This window comes from Rhinolophus ferrumequinum, chromosome 8 (genome assembly GCF_004115265.2).
Source record: "Rhinolophus ferrumequinum isolate MPI-CBG mRhiFer1 chromosome 8, mRhiFer1_v1.p, whole genome shotgun sequence".
NCBI lineage: Eukaryota > Metazoa > Chordata > Mammalia > Chiroptera > Rhinolophidae > Rhinolophus > Rhinolophus ferrumequinum.
Genome location: NC_046291.1, coordinates 83,541,933 through 83,559,088, shown reverse-complemented (window position 1 = coordinate 83,559,088; position 17,156 = coordinate 83,541,933). Strand labels below are relative to the sequence as shown.

Here is a 17,156-nt window from a genome sequence, read left to right as displayed (position 1 = left end):
GAAGATGTATAAACATTCATCCATATAGATGACCCACAGAGAAAGTCAGGAGCATTCGGTTACACAGCTGCCTCAGTGGAGGCATTCCTGCGGTGGTGGGGTGGGGTGGGGAGAGGAGAGGGCTCAGGGGATGGTTTCCTAATGATCAAAGGGGACGTGGGAATGTACCCTGGAGTGGGAAGAAACACCCTCCCAGAGACGGTGTTCTTTAGCAGCAGCTCCGTTTCCTGGCACTTTGGGGGAATCAGAACATTGACGAGGGCAAGGATGAAATCCTGTGAAAGCCAGAAGGGTCCTGGGTTGACAGACCCTCCCAGCCACACTCACGCTCCAATACCAGACACAAGGTGGGTCTGAATGCATCCCTCTGCTCCTGCCAGCCAGGGCTGTGGGGCACCAAGGCTGGACGGCGACGGCCTCCCACGCCCATCACCAGGGCTGCCAAGCCAACTCCTGCCCTTCTCCGCAATAGCCCTTGACCCCAAGCCAGTCTTCAGGACAGCTCAGGAGAAGCGCCCTCAGCCTGCCTTCAACACGGCCTCTACCTTCCAGACCACATGTGACCAAGACCAACGGTCAGTCCGTCTGAGCGGAGTGTCTTTCCTAAGAATGAGTTAACGCCTTAACTCTGTAATTTTTGAACTTCATCGGTCCCAACATGTGAAAAGCAGCACCTTAACTCAATGGAACAAATCACTTATGTAGAAATTCCAAGAACCTGACAGACCCCTGCAAAAAGTTTTCCACCCCAAACTCTTTGGCCTGTGCCAAGATTATTCCTGGCTTCCCCAAGAGATCACGTCATGGAGACACCCACATCCCTGGCCCTGCCCAGGTTCCCCAGCACCGCTACCAGCCCCCTAAAGCTGGCCCATGAGCAGGCAAGGGAGTGCATAGCTTCTGTGTAAATGTGAAGTGGTGTTAAAATTATAGAGCATTAGAACTCTAAAAGGGCTTAAAGATCATCTAATCCATACTGCAGGTGGGGAAACTGAGGCTCACAAAGAGGAGGTGGCTTCCGCAAAGACAGCAGAAAGAGTGCCAGAGCGCAGGGCTCCCAGCCATCCCCCACCTCTCCTTCGGCAGCCTGACACTATCAACCCCTTCTAATTCTCTAAGCCCAGGCTGCAAGGTGGTGAGAGCTACAGGGCTAATTTTAGGAGCCAAAGGCAATTACGGAGAGCGGAGAAAACCTGATCCGGGGAGGGTCCTTGTGCTGCCGTGTGATATTAGTCGTCGCACACTAGCTCAGGAGACCTTGGTCAGCTAGATCTGGGTATCGGTCAGCTTTGTTTCCAGGCGTCTGCAGGGCCCTGCCCTGCCTGCGCCACACACAGTCTGGTGGCCTGGTAGATGAGAGTTCCCAGGACCTGACTAATGTACATCGATAAAATGATCTTTTCCAGCTCTTCTCTGCAAAGCCAAACCCAACCAAACCAACGGGATGAAGCTGACGCTCTGCCTCACCTTTGCCATTCTCCCCTTCTCTCCCAGCCTCCCTGGCTGCCTCCCGGCTCCTCAAACATGGTGAGCACTCTCCTACCTCAGAACTTTGGCTCATGCTGTTCCCTCTCACTCCCTCACCTCTGTCATATCTCTGCTCGGTGAGGTGGTCCCTGACTATCATCTCTCCCCATCCCTGACGTTTTTGTTTTTTTAACATAGCACTTTTCACATTCGAACACGTGTGGCTCTTTGCATTTAAAATTCTTAAAACTGAAAACTCAGTTCCTTGTGTGAGTAGCCACATTTCAAGGGCTCAATATCCACATATGGCTATTGGTTCTCATACTGAAGAGTGCTGATTTAGAGTATTTCCATCGTCACAGAAAGTTTTATTGGATAGTGCTGATTTAGAAACAAGTTAGTTATTCCCTCTGAACTGGGACAAAGCCATAAGTGGCTAGAAAGGGGTCTGGGCAGGGGCAGGGCAGGGGCAGATAGAGATCATGACCTGGCAAACGGTCAAACAGAGTAGTGAGGGAAAGAGATCAGACCTGACGTTTGGCAATCACAGGGCTAAAATTCATCCCCGCCTCCACAAGGCATCTAGGGATTGGGTTGTTTGTTTGTGTTTTTAATTATCACATAGTTTTAAATTGAGGTATAATTAACTTATGATAAAATGTACAGGTTTTAGACATTCGATTGGATGAATTCGTTCCACGGTAACACCCATTTAACTACTCCCAAAACAAAATAGAGAACATTTCCATTACTGTAGAAAGTTCCTTCATGTCCCTTTCTCCACCCCCTGCAACCAATGTCTGACTTCAAACACCAGGGATTTAGTCTATTCTTTAATTTTATGTAAATGGAATCACACAGTTTTGTCTGTCTCCTTTTGTCAACATAACGTTTTTGAGACTCATCTGTGCTGTTGCAGGTATCAATAGAGTGTTCCACAGTCATCAAGTCTTAGTCCAGTGCTCAGTTCCACAGACCGCCACCCGTAAAAGGTTTTCTATAATTCTATCTAAATGCCTCCTGTTGACACCAGGCTTTTCCATTTAGGCTCTCAATGGAGATGGGCAAGGAACAGGCCAAAGAAGATGCAAGGAGCAGGCCAAAGTACAGGAAGGAAGCTGATGGGGTCTAACCCTGTCCCCTTACATAGGAGACCCTCTGCCATCAGGAGAGCTATACCTTTAGGTCAGGGTGAAATGAGCTCAGGTGGAGAAGCTGCTAGAACAATCTCTGCCGTCAGTGTCTATCAGCAGCCTCTAAAAAGGCCACTTCAATCGCTGACCAAGATCTTGGCTGTCAGGACGTCCCAGTCTGACTCTCCCACCCCTTCAACCTGCTGGCGAAAACTGAACTCCACCCACTCTTCTGCTATGGACTCTCCCTGCATGTTTGTGTGTCCCCGCCCCCACTCCCCCACCCCCAGTTCATATGTTGAAGCCCTAATCCTCAATCATGGTTTTTAGGGGTGGGGTCTTTGGGAGGTAAGTTGTGAGCATGGGGTCCTCATGAATAGGATTAGTGCCCTTGGTGGTGGATGTCTTTGGCTGCTCTAACAAAATATCACAGCCTGGTGATTTAACCAACGAACATTTATTTCTCCTAGTTCTGGAGGCTGGGAAGTCTGAGATCAAGATGCTGGCAGATTTGGTCTCTGGTGAGAGCCCTCTTCCCGGCTTGCAGATGGCTACCTTCTTGCTGTGTCCTCGCATAGCAGAGAGATCCTTTCTCTTCTGATCCTTTCTGTGGTATCTGTTCTTACTGTAGAAATGATTTTCTTTTTTTTTTTGGCAGTACCACTTGTCATGTCCTACTTTAAGTTTATTTTTTATCATAGGTGACACCCATAGTTGCAATTCAGATCACAGTGAACTGTGGTCATTCACACCAGACAGAAGCCGTGTCTGAAAATCCAACTGACCCATTCCTTCAAAGACCACCACTTTACCTTTTCATAAGCTGTGTGATGGCACGTAGGGGAATATGGACGCTCACTTGCTTGTGTCTGCAAAAAAAAGCGTCCTTTGCTTTCCTAATGAGGACAAATTTCAAACCATTCTGACACTACCTGTGTTATAGAATTACCCAGGGAAATGCCAGTGCCGGCTGAATAATAAATGTATATCGATTTATGGTCCCAGGTGAAATTAAAAGTCACCCTTATCCTCAGATCTTTTTGTTCCTCCCGGGAAGAGGAGAAAAGCTGGCAGATGTGGAGAAAATTACGCCCAGCACAAGCCCTCAATTTCCCCTCGTTATTAAATTATATCGACAAATTGCCATGGATTCACATTAAATGACTTCACAATTTTTAAATTAGCATATCAAACCATTTTGATGTCACCAGGGTCAAAAGTTGGTGTTTAGACAATCAAGTATCAGCTGGGAGGTTCTGCAGCCAGCAGACATTGGGGTCACTGGTGAGACATACAGATGGACTGGGGGGCCCTGGTCCTTTGTGATTTCTGGCCGGACTGGCCCACTCGCAAAGACTTGTGAAGGGAGCAGATGCCCCACTTCACAGGCACTGTGAAGCTGAGGTTGGCAGCGTCACAGGATGCCACAGAGGAGGGCAAGGCAGTGTCAGCTGAGGCACTACGACTGCCTCAGGGGCGAGGAGGGCGCTGTGAAATATTTGGCTGCCACTCCCACTGCAGCCTCGTTTCTGTTAACCAAGGAATCATCAGTCTGCCGGCTGTTTGTTAATGCAAGATAGGAAAGTAGGGCTCATTGCGGGACCAGAGCTCTAATCCCTGAACCCCGTCATGAAATCTGAGATGAGCCATCGTGGCTGGGCTCACACACCTTCCACCCTGGAGAAACACTGGGCGTTTACACGAAGTGACACTTCCAGGGTTCCCTAAAACCAGGACCAAGATGAACAACCCCTCATGACACACAGGCACGATGCCCTCGAATAGTTCTCCTCTGCAAAGAAAAGGAGGCTCTTCTGGCTGTCTGCTTTTGCTCCTTTTGTTCATATAAATACCACGCCAATACCCCACATCAATCTAGAGAGTTCCTCAACTAATACTCATAATAATACAGGCAGATACTATTATTAATGCCTATTAGAGATGAAGCTCGTTCCCAAAGGCGTAATAAACAATTTAATTTTAGTTTACATATAACTATCGCAAGATCCCTATGGGTAGAAATGATGACCCCCAAACACAGAGGCTAAGTAACCACCTAGGGTCAGGGTCACACAGCTAGTCAGTGGTGTAGAAAGTATTCAAACCCCCTTATGTTTGACCTAAAATCTACTGCCTTTCATACCTAAAAAATTGTAGGACAATCTTCCTCTAATATTGCCTGATGGACCTGAATTTCTATTTTGGCTAAATAAAAAGAAAAGAACAAATAATTCACCATGCTAAGAACATTGCATCATATATTTGAAAATGCCTTAAAAATCAGAAGGGATTCCAATTAAAGATGATACAACGAACACATATCCAGCTTTTATAAGGCCACTAAATGGCAGAATAGGAATCCTCTTTTAAAGGCATGAACCCACAAGGACAAAGAAAAACAAGAGGACAACAGCCACCAAATTCTGTGGGCTGGAACCTCAACAAACAAGAAAAATCTCAAGTAAACAACCCAAAACTGCACCTGCAGGAACTAGAAAAAGAACAGCAAACAAAGCCCAAAGTGAGTAGAAGGAAGGAAATAATAAAAATCAGCAGAAATAAATGAAATAGAGTCTAAAAAAAATAATCAATGAAACCAAGACCTGGTTCTTTGAAAAGATAAACAAAACTGATAAACCTTTAACCAGACTCATCAAGAAAAAAAGAAAGAGGACCCAAATAAATAAAATCAGAAATGAAAGAGGAGAAGTGATAACTGACACTATAGTAATACAAAGGATTGTAAGAAAATACTACACACAATTACATGCCAACAAATTGGACAATCCAGAAGCAATGGATACATTCCTAGAAACATAGAATCTTCCAAGACTGAACCAAGAAGCAATAGAAAATCCAAACAGACTGATTACGACTAATGAAATCGAATCAGTAATCAAAAAACTTCCCACAAACAAAGTCCTGGACCAGATGGCTTTACAGGTGCATTTTATGAACTAGTCAAAGAAGAATTAATACCTATCCTTCTCAAGCTATTCCAAAAGATTCAGGAGGATGATAGGCTCCCAACCTCATTTTAGGAGGCCACTATCACCCTGATTCCAAAGCCAAAGACATTACAAAAAAAGAGAACTACAGGCCGATATCCCTGATGAACACAGAGATTCAAAAATCCTCAACAAAATATTAGCAAACCAAATTCAGCAATATATTAGAAAGATCATACATCATGATCAAATGGGATTTATTCCTGGGATGAAAGGTTGGTTCAATATCAGCAAATCAATTAATGTGATACACCACGTAAACAAAATGAAGGATAAAAATCATACAATTATATCAATAGATGCAGAAAAAGCATTTGACAAAAATCCAGCATCCATTTATGATAAAAACTCTCAGCAAAGTCGGAATAGAGGGAACATATCTCAACATAATAAAGGCTATATATGATAAACCCACAGCCAACCTCATACAATGGTGAAAAGCTAAAAGCATTTTTCTTAAGATAAGGAACAAGGCAAGAATGTCCACTTTCATCACTTTTATTCAACATCGTATTTGAAGTCCTAGCCACAGCAATCAGAAAAGAAAAAGAAATAAAAGGCATCCAAATGGGAAAGAAAGAAGTAAAACTGTCATTATTTGCAGATGACATACTATATGTAAAGAACCCAAAAGATTCCACGAAAAAACTATTAGGTTGGTGCAAAAGTAATTGCGGGTTTTGCAATGATTTTTAACCTTTTAAACTACAATTACTTTTGCACCAACCTAATATTACAACTGACAAATGAATTCAGTAAAGTAGAAGGACACAAAACTAATATTCAGAAATCGATTGTATTTTTATATACTAATAATATACTGTCAAAAAGAGAAAGTAAGAAAACAAACCCATTTATAATTACATTAAAAAAATAAAATTCCTAGGAATAAATTTAACCAAAAAGGTAAAAGACTTGTACTCAGAAAATTGTAAGACATGGAAGAAAGTTATTAAAGAAGATACAAATAAATGAAAGCAAATGCCATGTTCACAAATAGGAAGAATTAACATTATTGAAATGTCCATACTACATGAAGCACTCTATTGATTCAATGCAGTCCCTATCAAAATACCAATGGTACTTTTCATAAAACTATAATACATAGTCCTAAAATTTATTTGGAACCATAAAATACCCTAAATAGCCACAGCAATTTTGAGAAAGAACAACAAAGTTGGAGGTATCACATTACTTGAAATCAAACTATACTACAAGACTATAGTAATCAAAACAGCATGGTGCTGGCATAAAAACAGACACATAGATCAATGGAACAGAATAGAGAGCCCAGAAATAAACCCATGCTTATGTGGTCAATTCACCTATGACAAAAGAGGCAAGAATATACACTGGAGTAGAGACAGTCTCTTCAATAAATGGTGTAGGAAAAATTGGACAGATACATGCAAACAAAAAAAAATGAAACTAGACCACATTCTTACACCATATATGAGGAATAAACTCAAAATGGATTAAAAACTTAAATGTAAAACCTGAAACCATAAAACTTTAGAAGAAAATATAGGCAGTAAACATTACTCTCAGTAATATTTTTTCTGATATCCTCAGACAAGGAAAACAAAAACAAATAAATAAATAAACAAATGTGACTACATCAAACTGAAGAGTTTTTGCACCATGAAGGAAATCATCAACAGAATGGAAAGATAACCTATTAAATGGGACAAGATACTTGCCAATGATACATCCAATAAGGGGTTAATATCCAAAATTTATAAAGGACTCACATGACTCAACACACACACACACACACACACACACACACACACACATGGACTGCCTCATCTGCATATCACCTGTTCACCTACATCACTAGCAGCGTAGCACAGAAGAGAAAAAAACTCAAGGCTTTGAATGCAAGGGAGTAGTCTGGGACAAGCCCTCATTGATAACTATATTTCTCCCACAAAGGTACAAAAATGTCTAGGGCAAAGTCCCAGAAACCTTTCAAGTTTCCTTGAAAGATGAATTCCTCTTGTTTATACCTCTTTTCTTTTACCTTTGTTATTAAATGCATTGGGGTAACGTTGGTTAATAACCTTCTATAAGTTTCAGGTATACAAGTTTATAATACCACAGCTGTATACACACCCCTTTTCTAAGTATGGCACTAGCCTATTACTGGTGCAGCCAATGACCTCAAGCATGCATGAATTCATTCCTTCAACATACACTTATTAAGTTCCTGCCACATGTCAGGCTCCATTCAGTGCTGGGAGGACAGTGAGTCTTACGTCTTCAAAGAGTTTACAGTCTATTGGGGGAGATGAGTAGAGAGAAAATTACCCTGCAATGTGGCCAGAGCTACCATTGCACTCAGCAGAGGTGTCAAGGGAGCACAGAGGACTGAGTGGTGTTTGGGGAATTTTCATGTTCTGTCTCTCCCTGGAAAGTTCTCTAGGGTTCAGACCCTGTATTGAGTCCATGGGGACTGGGAGGATCAGAGAGCCCACTTTAACAGGATTATTTAAGGATTAAGAATTTCTACCTAGTGCCCCCATACTATTTCCCAAAGCAGTATCAAATGTTTCCCAACAATTCAGTAACATGAGTAGCCTTTTCACCAAATACTCATATTCTGGCCACAGGCGAAATATTCCAAAGTAACAGCAACAGCACTACTCAGGTGACAAGAGCATGGAACACAAGTAATTTACAGGAGGAGCTCTCATCACTGGAGAAACTTATTCCCAAATGCTTTCCTGTACTAGGACGTAGTGTGAGCACCGTATGAACAGGGGTATTTTAGTCAAAGCTTGAAAAATACAAAGGCATTCAGGAGGATTTTCTTCATGAGCTGAACAATAAACAGAAAAACAGAAATGTTATGAGAACTGCATTGTCCGTATTACATTTATGGAAGTGAATTAAAAAATGAAAATGTTAAACATCTTTTGAAACAAAAAGTTTTTCTGTCTTTAAAAGATAAGAAAGTGCTCTCAAAACCTCAGAGAAAAAGAGGCGCTAAATTAGAAGTGCTGAATTCTCACATGCCAGATGGAAACAGAAGTGCCAAGAGATTAAATAAGTTTCCCAAGGTCAAGTGCAGATGCATTTGAATAGCAGAGTACTCAACCTTGATCCAGCAACACCCATCTTTGATAAACATGAGTATCCTTAAATACACAGATGCCCCTAAATTAGACTGGGGGATGGAGAGGAATGAGCACGTTCCCCCCACCACCCCACCATCTTTCCCTCTCTCTTCTCCTTTTGTTACCATAACCCCGTAGGCCCTTAAGGCAGTTTTTCATTGTACCTGTTAAGTTGGAGTCTTCAAGGCCACTGGAAAAATGGGGGAGTGGGGGAGTTGGGTTAGGGGATGGAGTTCACTCCCATTCAGTTGAGTGTGGAACATCCTAGACATGAAGTTTATTCAGAAACTTCTGTTAGACGGAGTCTCTGGGCCCTATTTTCTCACTCAGGAAACTGAACCAGTTGTATTCGCTTTTCTTGAAAGCTGACTTTCAGGTCTCAAATTCTGTGGTACTTCAGGAGGCAATCCACAGAACAGAAGGAGCCCTCTATGAGTTGTCAAAAAACCTGGTTTCATTTGTGTGTGTGTCTGCCGCTGATATAATGCCGTCTGGAAGAAGTCGTTTTATTTCTTTATCTGAGGATTTGTTTCCTTGTTATAAAATGGCAGCGAGTGTAGCACCTACTTCAGGAACCCTGTGATGGTCTAATGAGATTGAAAAGCACCTATTCGAGATTGAAAATACAAAAAGGCATAATAGATACAACAAAACAACATGGCGGGCTGCTCGCAGACATCATGTTCTGATCAAAAGCCAAGGCTAGCACAGCAAGGAAAAGAGAACCCATCAGAGACTCTCCTACAGCCATTTCCTAGGTAACATATGAACTGACAAACAAATTATACTGTATGCAAGAGACAGAAAAGACAGACGACCCATGCTTCCAGTTTTAAAATGGTCAATACTCGCATTTTAAAGAGCCTGGGCCACCAGCAGGCTCTCCGTGAGTGTTTCTGGCGACGGCATGAGATCAGTCATGCTTCAGCAAAGCTCCTCTGACTAGGTACTTCTGATGACAGCTGGTATATTTAGCCTACTATTTATACTTTCCCCTCTTATCATACACTTTGTCTTCATATTGCTGCCTATTTATAGTGTAACTTTTATCAGTGCTGTCACCATTCCAGGTACTGAGTGTATGGGTTACAGTCAGGCAAATAAAACCTTGCTTCATAGCAGCTTAAAATGTTTACTTTATATAGATCTGAGCAAGATTCCTATCTAGCCTAGCAATGTGAGGTCATTTGTGGCCAAACACAGCCTCTAGATGTACAGGAACTGCATATATTTAAAGTGTACAGCTTGATCAATGTTGACATATTTTTATACCTGTGAAACCATTACCAAAAGCAAGAGAATATTTCCATCACTCCAAAAAGTTTCCTCGTGACTCTTGTAAGTCCTACCTCCTCCCCCTCCCACCATTCTCAGGCAACCACTATTGCCTTCTGTCACTATAGATTAGTTTGCAGCTACATTTTTATATAAATGGAATGATATAGTATACATTCCTTTTTTCTTGCTTGTGGTACCCACCTTAATTATTTTGAGGTTCATCCATGTTGTTGCATGGGGCACTGATGCCTTTTTATTGCTGAGTAGTATTCCATTATGTGGACACACCACAATTTGTTTACCCATTCCCCTGTTGATATACATTTGGGTTGTTTCCAGTTTTTGACATTAGAAATGAAAATGCAATAAACATTTGGGTAAGAGTCTTTATGAGGAAGTACATTTTCCTTTTCCTTGGGTAAATACCTAAAGGAGGAATGGCTAGATCATATGATAAATGGATGTTTAACTTTTTAATGGATCTCTGAACTGTTTTCCAGATTGGTTGAACCATTTTACTCTCTCACCATCAATGGATGTGTGAGAGCTCTAGATGCTCAACACATTTGGGGCTCTTTGGTTTTTTAATTCCAGACATTCTAATGGGTATGTAGTGGTATCCTATGATGGTTTTAATTTGTAATACCCCGATGACTAATAATGTTGAGCATTTTCTCCTAAGTTTATTGGCATTCATTTATCTCTTCTCTTGTGAATTGTCTGTATAAATCTATTGCCTATCTTCTTATTGGGTCGTTTGTCTTCTTATTAAGCTATTCTTTATACATTCTGGATACAAGTCCTTTATATGTGTGCTGTCTATGTTTGTCATCTTAATGGTGTCTAGGAAAAGCAAAGGTTTTTTTATTTTGATGAAGTCCAATTTTTGATTTTTTTGATTTTATGGTTCATGCATTTAGTGCTGTATCTAAGAAACCTTTCCTCTCCCAGGGTTGCCAAGATTTTTTCTCTTATTTTTGTTAGAAATTTAAGAATTTTAGGTTTTTACATTGAGATTTATGATCCATTTTGAGTTAATTTTTATATAAGAGTGGATGTCCACTGTTGTCCATATGGCTATCCACCTGCTCCAGCACCATTTGTTATTGAGACTTTTCTTTCCTGTCCATTTAATTGCTTTGGCACCTTTGTTAGAAACCAATTGACCAGATATGTATGGATCTATTTCTGGAGTCTATTTTCTTTGAACTCACGCAAACCAATAATAATATACTTAAACCAGTGCTCAGTTCTCTCCCGTTTAAAAGCTGGTAGGTCCTTGGCTCTAGTATGAAAAAAAGAAGTCAATCTTGCTGAGGTAATGGAATTATTCTGTCTGAAGTAACAGGAGTGGGACATGACTGACAATCTGACACCACAATTTCTGCTTTTCTTTGCACAGTGCTGGGTAATGTTGGCGGGGTGGGGTGGGGGTGGGGTCTGTTGAGGATCTTGACCGTGTGTGATTATTTTTTTAAAAAAGTTCTTGTCAATATAACTTCCAAATTAAATTTAGAGTTATGCTTGAGAGTGTGTCATACTGCAAGATGAATCTCTCTGTTGCTGATGGTGTATTCAGGATTTATAGATTATTGCCCAAGAAGGAGTCTACAGCATTACCCCACCTGAGCTGAGAACAGTGTCCCCGAAGACATTTCCTGGACAGTTAATACAGTCTAAGCCTCCAGAATTAAAAGCATCAAAGGTCTGCAACTTCCTTAGAAGCTTCTTCTCTAGACCAATAATATCAGCTAACATTCAGTCAATAGTTATATGCTAAGCACATCACCTACATCTTTTTATTTTGTTTTCCTAACAATCCTATAAAGAAGGTGCCATTATTATTTCCTTTTTACAAACAAAGAAACTGAGGCAGAGACAGGTTGAAAAACCTGCCCCAGGTTCCTCCAGTTAGGAAGTAGCAGAATTGAGATCTGTCTCCTTGACTTCCGCTCCCATCTCCTTAACCCCAAGGCTACACTGCCTCAGAATACTCACTTGGTACTGAGGGAACCTTGAGAAACTCACCCATGGATGAGGCACTTGCTCAGAACACCCGAAGCTGACACCTTGACTGGGGGCGGGAGCAACTCGTGAAACTGCTCACCTGGCCCCAACACCTCACTGCCCACTCAACCATTCTCCCACATTTCCTTCTGTTAAATATCTCCTACATGAGCAGGGCCACAGGTTGAAGTAACTTTGATCGCGGTTCAGAAACAAAGAACAACAACAAAAAACACCCCACAATATCAAGAGCAGCAGCCACCATAGTAGCACTACCTTCTAATGCCAATTATTTTCAATAAATTACTCATTTGATCCTTATCACAAACCTCTGACATTAGTATAGTCTCCACTTTACGCATCGGGAAGCCCAGGGTCAGGGAGACTAAGTGACTTGCCGGAGGAGGTCAGAGCGGTAAGAAGCAGAGACCGCCGCCAGGTCAGCCCACCACAACCACGACCCTTCCAACTGCTAAGCAGCTTCCCGAAAGCTCTTCCTTCCATTCAAGTCCATGTATTCCATGATTCTTTCATTCCATACTCGCCCTACTGCATTATCCAGTGCTTCTTAGTTAGCCTGCCTGCAGGTGTTTCAAGAGACAAAGCCATGGAGACGGATGCTGGTCAGTGAGTGGCACAGAGTGCAGGGGGTCTGTTAAGGGGTGGGGCAGCAGGACTAGCCCGAAAGGCCACGGACAGGACGGGCTGGGGACCTGGACACCCTTCCCCTAGGACAGCCCTTGGCAGCATCCCCCTCTGAGTATAAGACAGGAAAAAAAAATGTAAAAAATAAAAACAAACAAACAAAAAAGAAGACAGACAGGAGATCCAGACTTGGAAAGCCAATGAACAGCAAAGCAAGACCAAGTGAGCCCACAGTATCAGAAGCCAAGGCAGCCCCAGACTAGTAGACAAGGGTTCAAATCCAGGCTATGCCACCAGCAAGCTGATGAGCTCAGGAAGGTCACTTCAGCTTTCAGAGCCGCCATGTCTTACCAAAAAGGAGAAGCAAACCACCTGTTTCCTTCTCACCAAAGCAGGGTGGGCATAAAAACAGGAAGAGGGAGATGCTCCATTCAAAACCACCCACAGATGTAAGCCAACCACTATTAGCGTGACATTTGCAGCTCTGCCCGCTCTCCCCATATTCCAGAACCATAGTTCAGACAGAGTTTCCAAGAAGGCTCTTCTGGAATCTGTTTCATTAACGATCCAATGTGACCATGGACCTGTTGTGAGATGCCATTTGCTCGTGAAACATTGGCAGCAGACACCACGGGTTCCCGTTCTGGGGCTCCCCCAGAGCTGGACTGGTCTGACCGCTCTCGTACAACGCCACCAAGGAGCAGGCGACACCACAAGGCTCAGAATCGACCAACTTCATGGTTAGGAAATTCAACTGCAGTTTTCTTCTTCAAAACTTACCCATTCTTGCAATTATTCTCACTCTGAGAACCGTGCAGCTGACATTACAAAGAAAGCTGCCAGGGTCACAGGCCAGCACAGGAAAATGCTGCTGCTGACAAACCCACAGAAACCAGTCGATAGAAATCACATGTAAAAAGGCGATTCTGCAGTTGAGGACCAGGGTGAAGCTGTAACTGGGACCTAAATTCATGAAATCTAGGCCCTGGATGCCAGTCTCCCTGGTTTCAACCACCACCGGCCACGAGCAGCCCAGAGGCATGTGAAATTGTCCACCCACTCGCACCCAGAGTTTTAAAACCTTTCTTCATTAGCTGCCGATTTATTTCCCATTAAACACAAGTTACCACTTTCTTTTGAAAAGTTGGGAGATCTGACAATCCCAGGCCCACATTCCCACAAGGCAACTCTGCTAGAGGGTAGACCTTCACCACGACACACGCTCTCTAGTTGCCTGAGACCTCAGCAGTTTCTTCTGTTTTCAGGACCGCCTTCTGTGGACATTGGAGTTTTTAACTCCTAATTTACAGGTGGTAATGTGGACCAACGCTCATTTTGAATTACTGCAGAGGTCAGGAATCTGACTATAGCCTGCTGGCTTCCACAAACTTCTAGAGCAGAGAGAATGAACCCAAAGATCCGGAATTAAACCACTGCCAGCTATAACCTGGCAGCATTTCCCTGGCCCCCTATATGCCACTCAGCTGATTAGAAGGCCTCCTCTCTGCAGCAAGGAGCTCACACAGCTTGAAGTCACCTTTGTTACATTTCCATAACTCTGAAAGCTTAAAACACAACAAAACAACAAATACCACCTTAGATCTTTTCTTCAGAGTTCTAATGAGATAAATGGGTGTGATTTTTAAATCCCACACCAGGACGGATAAAAGATACAGTGGGTGTGAATTCTCCAAAGAGGGATCCAGTCTTGGGAAAAATCTTGGAGCTCTTCAGGCTCGCTGACCACCACCTGCGGCTGGGCGTTAGCCATCCACACCTTGATGTGGAACTTAAATTAGTGAGCTTCACCTCTTAGGAGTATTTCCACCATAGGATCTGAGACTATCGCCAGTTAAAAATGGTTTAGCTACCAGGAGAAAAACAGGAGAGCCTCTGCAAGGGTCTGGGGGCAGAGCTATCCATTCCATATCAAGTTAGCCCTGGTGGAAATTAATTTTTAATGCCTAAATAAATTAATGCATCAAATACCCAGTGCTGAAAATGCCCACCAATAAACATGTCTTAGAGTGGAGTCAGATTTCTATCCCCTGTAAAGTGCAAACATAGTATCTGATTGACATCTTAATTACTCCCTCTTAATACTTTCATGTCCACATTTTACCTAAGCTTTCGACAGAATGAACACAGGATAGCAAATCTGATGGTGGAAAAGGATGAAAAAGTCCAGGATCCTAGGAAGCCAGGAAGGTCAGGATGAGCTAACACAAGAGTGAGATGGAAAGCACAGAATATAATAAACAGTAATATTTGCTGAGCTAGTGCTGCTGGAAAAGAATAAAAACCATAGGTAGGTACTTTCCTACCCTGGTATCCATCCTTTCTCCCTGTCATTGAGCTATTAGAGAACAAGATTTTCCATCTGTAATGGTAACTAGTTAAGATCCTGATGAGTCACTAAAGGAATGTCTCTACTCTTGGGGTCGGGGGGAGCAAGTTAAAACAGTAGCTTGAACAGCTCTACAAAATGCTTTATATTGTCTACTTCACTTTCCTCTTCCCCAGAAACACACACACACTACATTACCCCAAAAAGGATTAACATACAATTTTCTAAAAGTGAAATGAAAGGTCTAATAATTTCGGCCTTATATTAAGGTGGTTCATGTAGCCAAGCTCAAATCAAATCATACCCTAAGAGCCAATATTTTTGCATTTCAACCACTGTGCAACTTGTATATGGAGAATCACTGTAATGGCAGCGCCTTCATCTCCTGATAAACCTTTTATGAAGATAGCCTGATAGGAGACTATAAAAATATTTCTTTTCTCAGCATTCATAAGGGGAAGGGGAAAAAAAAGAATCAAAGTGCAGGTAATGACTCTTGCCCAGAGAACAAAATAGTCAAAGACACATTTCAGTATGAAATTGTGTCCTCCAGTTTCTATATCCGAATGTCAGTTGTGCCAGAAAATCTAATGTAAATAGTTTATGTATTGAATTGAGGTGCAAAGGAAAAAAATAATTCTCGTTACAACAGTCATTGAATGGATGCAGAACAACAGTGCCAACAACACAAACTGGATCACAACGCTATATAAAAATCAGCCCATGTCTCTCCATAAAAGACAACTTGCTTTAAAAATTGTCAAATTTTTAAGGATAGAGACACAGCCCCAGTACCAGCTCAACTACATGAAGACTTTTCATCTTGCCTAGTGCTTCTCTCTGCCAAGTCATTCACAGTCTGCAATGAGTTCTTTAGGACTCCTAAAATACTGTATATTCTCTCTCCACCCGCCCAATTTCCCCCAGGAAATCTGTGGAAAGAGGTAACACAGGAAGCAGTTACCTTCAGGAGAAATTGTTAAGGAAGAAGAAGGACCTTACCACTTCTGGGAGCAGCCTAGTTGAGAGGTCATGGATGGCTTTGACCACTATACATATGGATGACAGAAGGAATATCACCCCCAAGATGACGCAGGCTCTGCAAAGAAACAAAACATTGAGAAACTTAACTGAGAAAACTCCACCTTGCTGATTTACACAGTGACAATGACACAACCCAAGGCACTGGGACCCAACCATAATTTGCCACTTTCACTGTGACCACCAGTCTGAGAATTGATACCGTATCATCTCTAGGAGAATACAGTTCAGAATTTTATCACCAGAACCAACCCCATGAGAAAGGGGCTCACCATCCTACATAACCTTACAGCTTCCCATGAATGCTGGCATGGAAGGGTCTTCGAGGCCATGAATTCCACCCCCCATGTCTGGCAAAACAATATTTCACTCCTCCTCCAGCTGGATGGTGCAGAGATTAAAGCAAAGAGTAGAGACTCTAGCATGAGACACCTCGAGCTCTGTCATTTGACATGTTGCTTGATCTTAGTCAAGCTACTTAACTTCTTTCAGCCTCTATTGCCTTACCTGTCAAATGGGAATATTTTCTACCCTGCTATGAAATGAGATAATGCACAGAGCAACCCATGAATGTTAGCGTAAACAAAGGAAAAGAGGAGTCCACCCTGGATGTCTCTCTCTGGTGCTAAGACACCTTTGGATTTTCCCAAAGGTAAAAAGGAGAGATGACATGGTAATGACAAAAGACAGCATATTTATGGCCAGGTGGGGCAATTCTTGAAACAGAAATGAGGCGAGACAAGTTAGGATGAGGTTAATCAATCCAACACAGGAACAGGCTGAAGCACGTCAGCAATGAGGCCGAGGGCAACGCAGACACAACGAGATGCAGGAGAAAGAAAGATGGAAAGTGAAAAGTAAGCGTAAGGAAATGACGATAGTAAAACAAGGCTCAAAATACTATACGGAAATGGAAAGAAAAGAGCAAAAATACAACAAGCACCACAGTTAGCGCCTGATCATTCTTGTCCCGACCAGATATCTCTCCATCATTTGGCAGCTTCCTCAGCTCTCTTTCCCTGCGATCAAATAAAACCATTTTTCATTATCCATCTTGGATTTCCTTCTCTGGACTAACAGAATGGCCCCCAATTTCCCACATCATATTGGC

At 42.4% G+C, this 17,156-nt stretch overlaps 1 protein-coding gene across 1 annotated transcript in view; it reads right to left on the bottom strand.

Annotated features, from left to right (window-relative positions):
- The window catches only part of TMEM163 (transmembrane protein 163), a 211,502-nt gene that overhangs the window by 23,446 nt on the left and 170,900 nt on the right, over window positions 1-17,156 (bottom strand). The window contains exon 5 of the mRNA XM_033112420.1: window positions 16,007-16,103. Within this exon, the coding sequence (XP_032968311.1) occupies window positions 16,007-16,103 (97 nt within the window). The remainder of the gene's footprint in view (window positions 1-16,006; window positions 16,104-17,156) is intronic.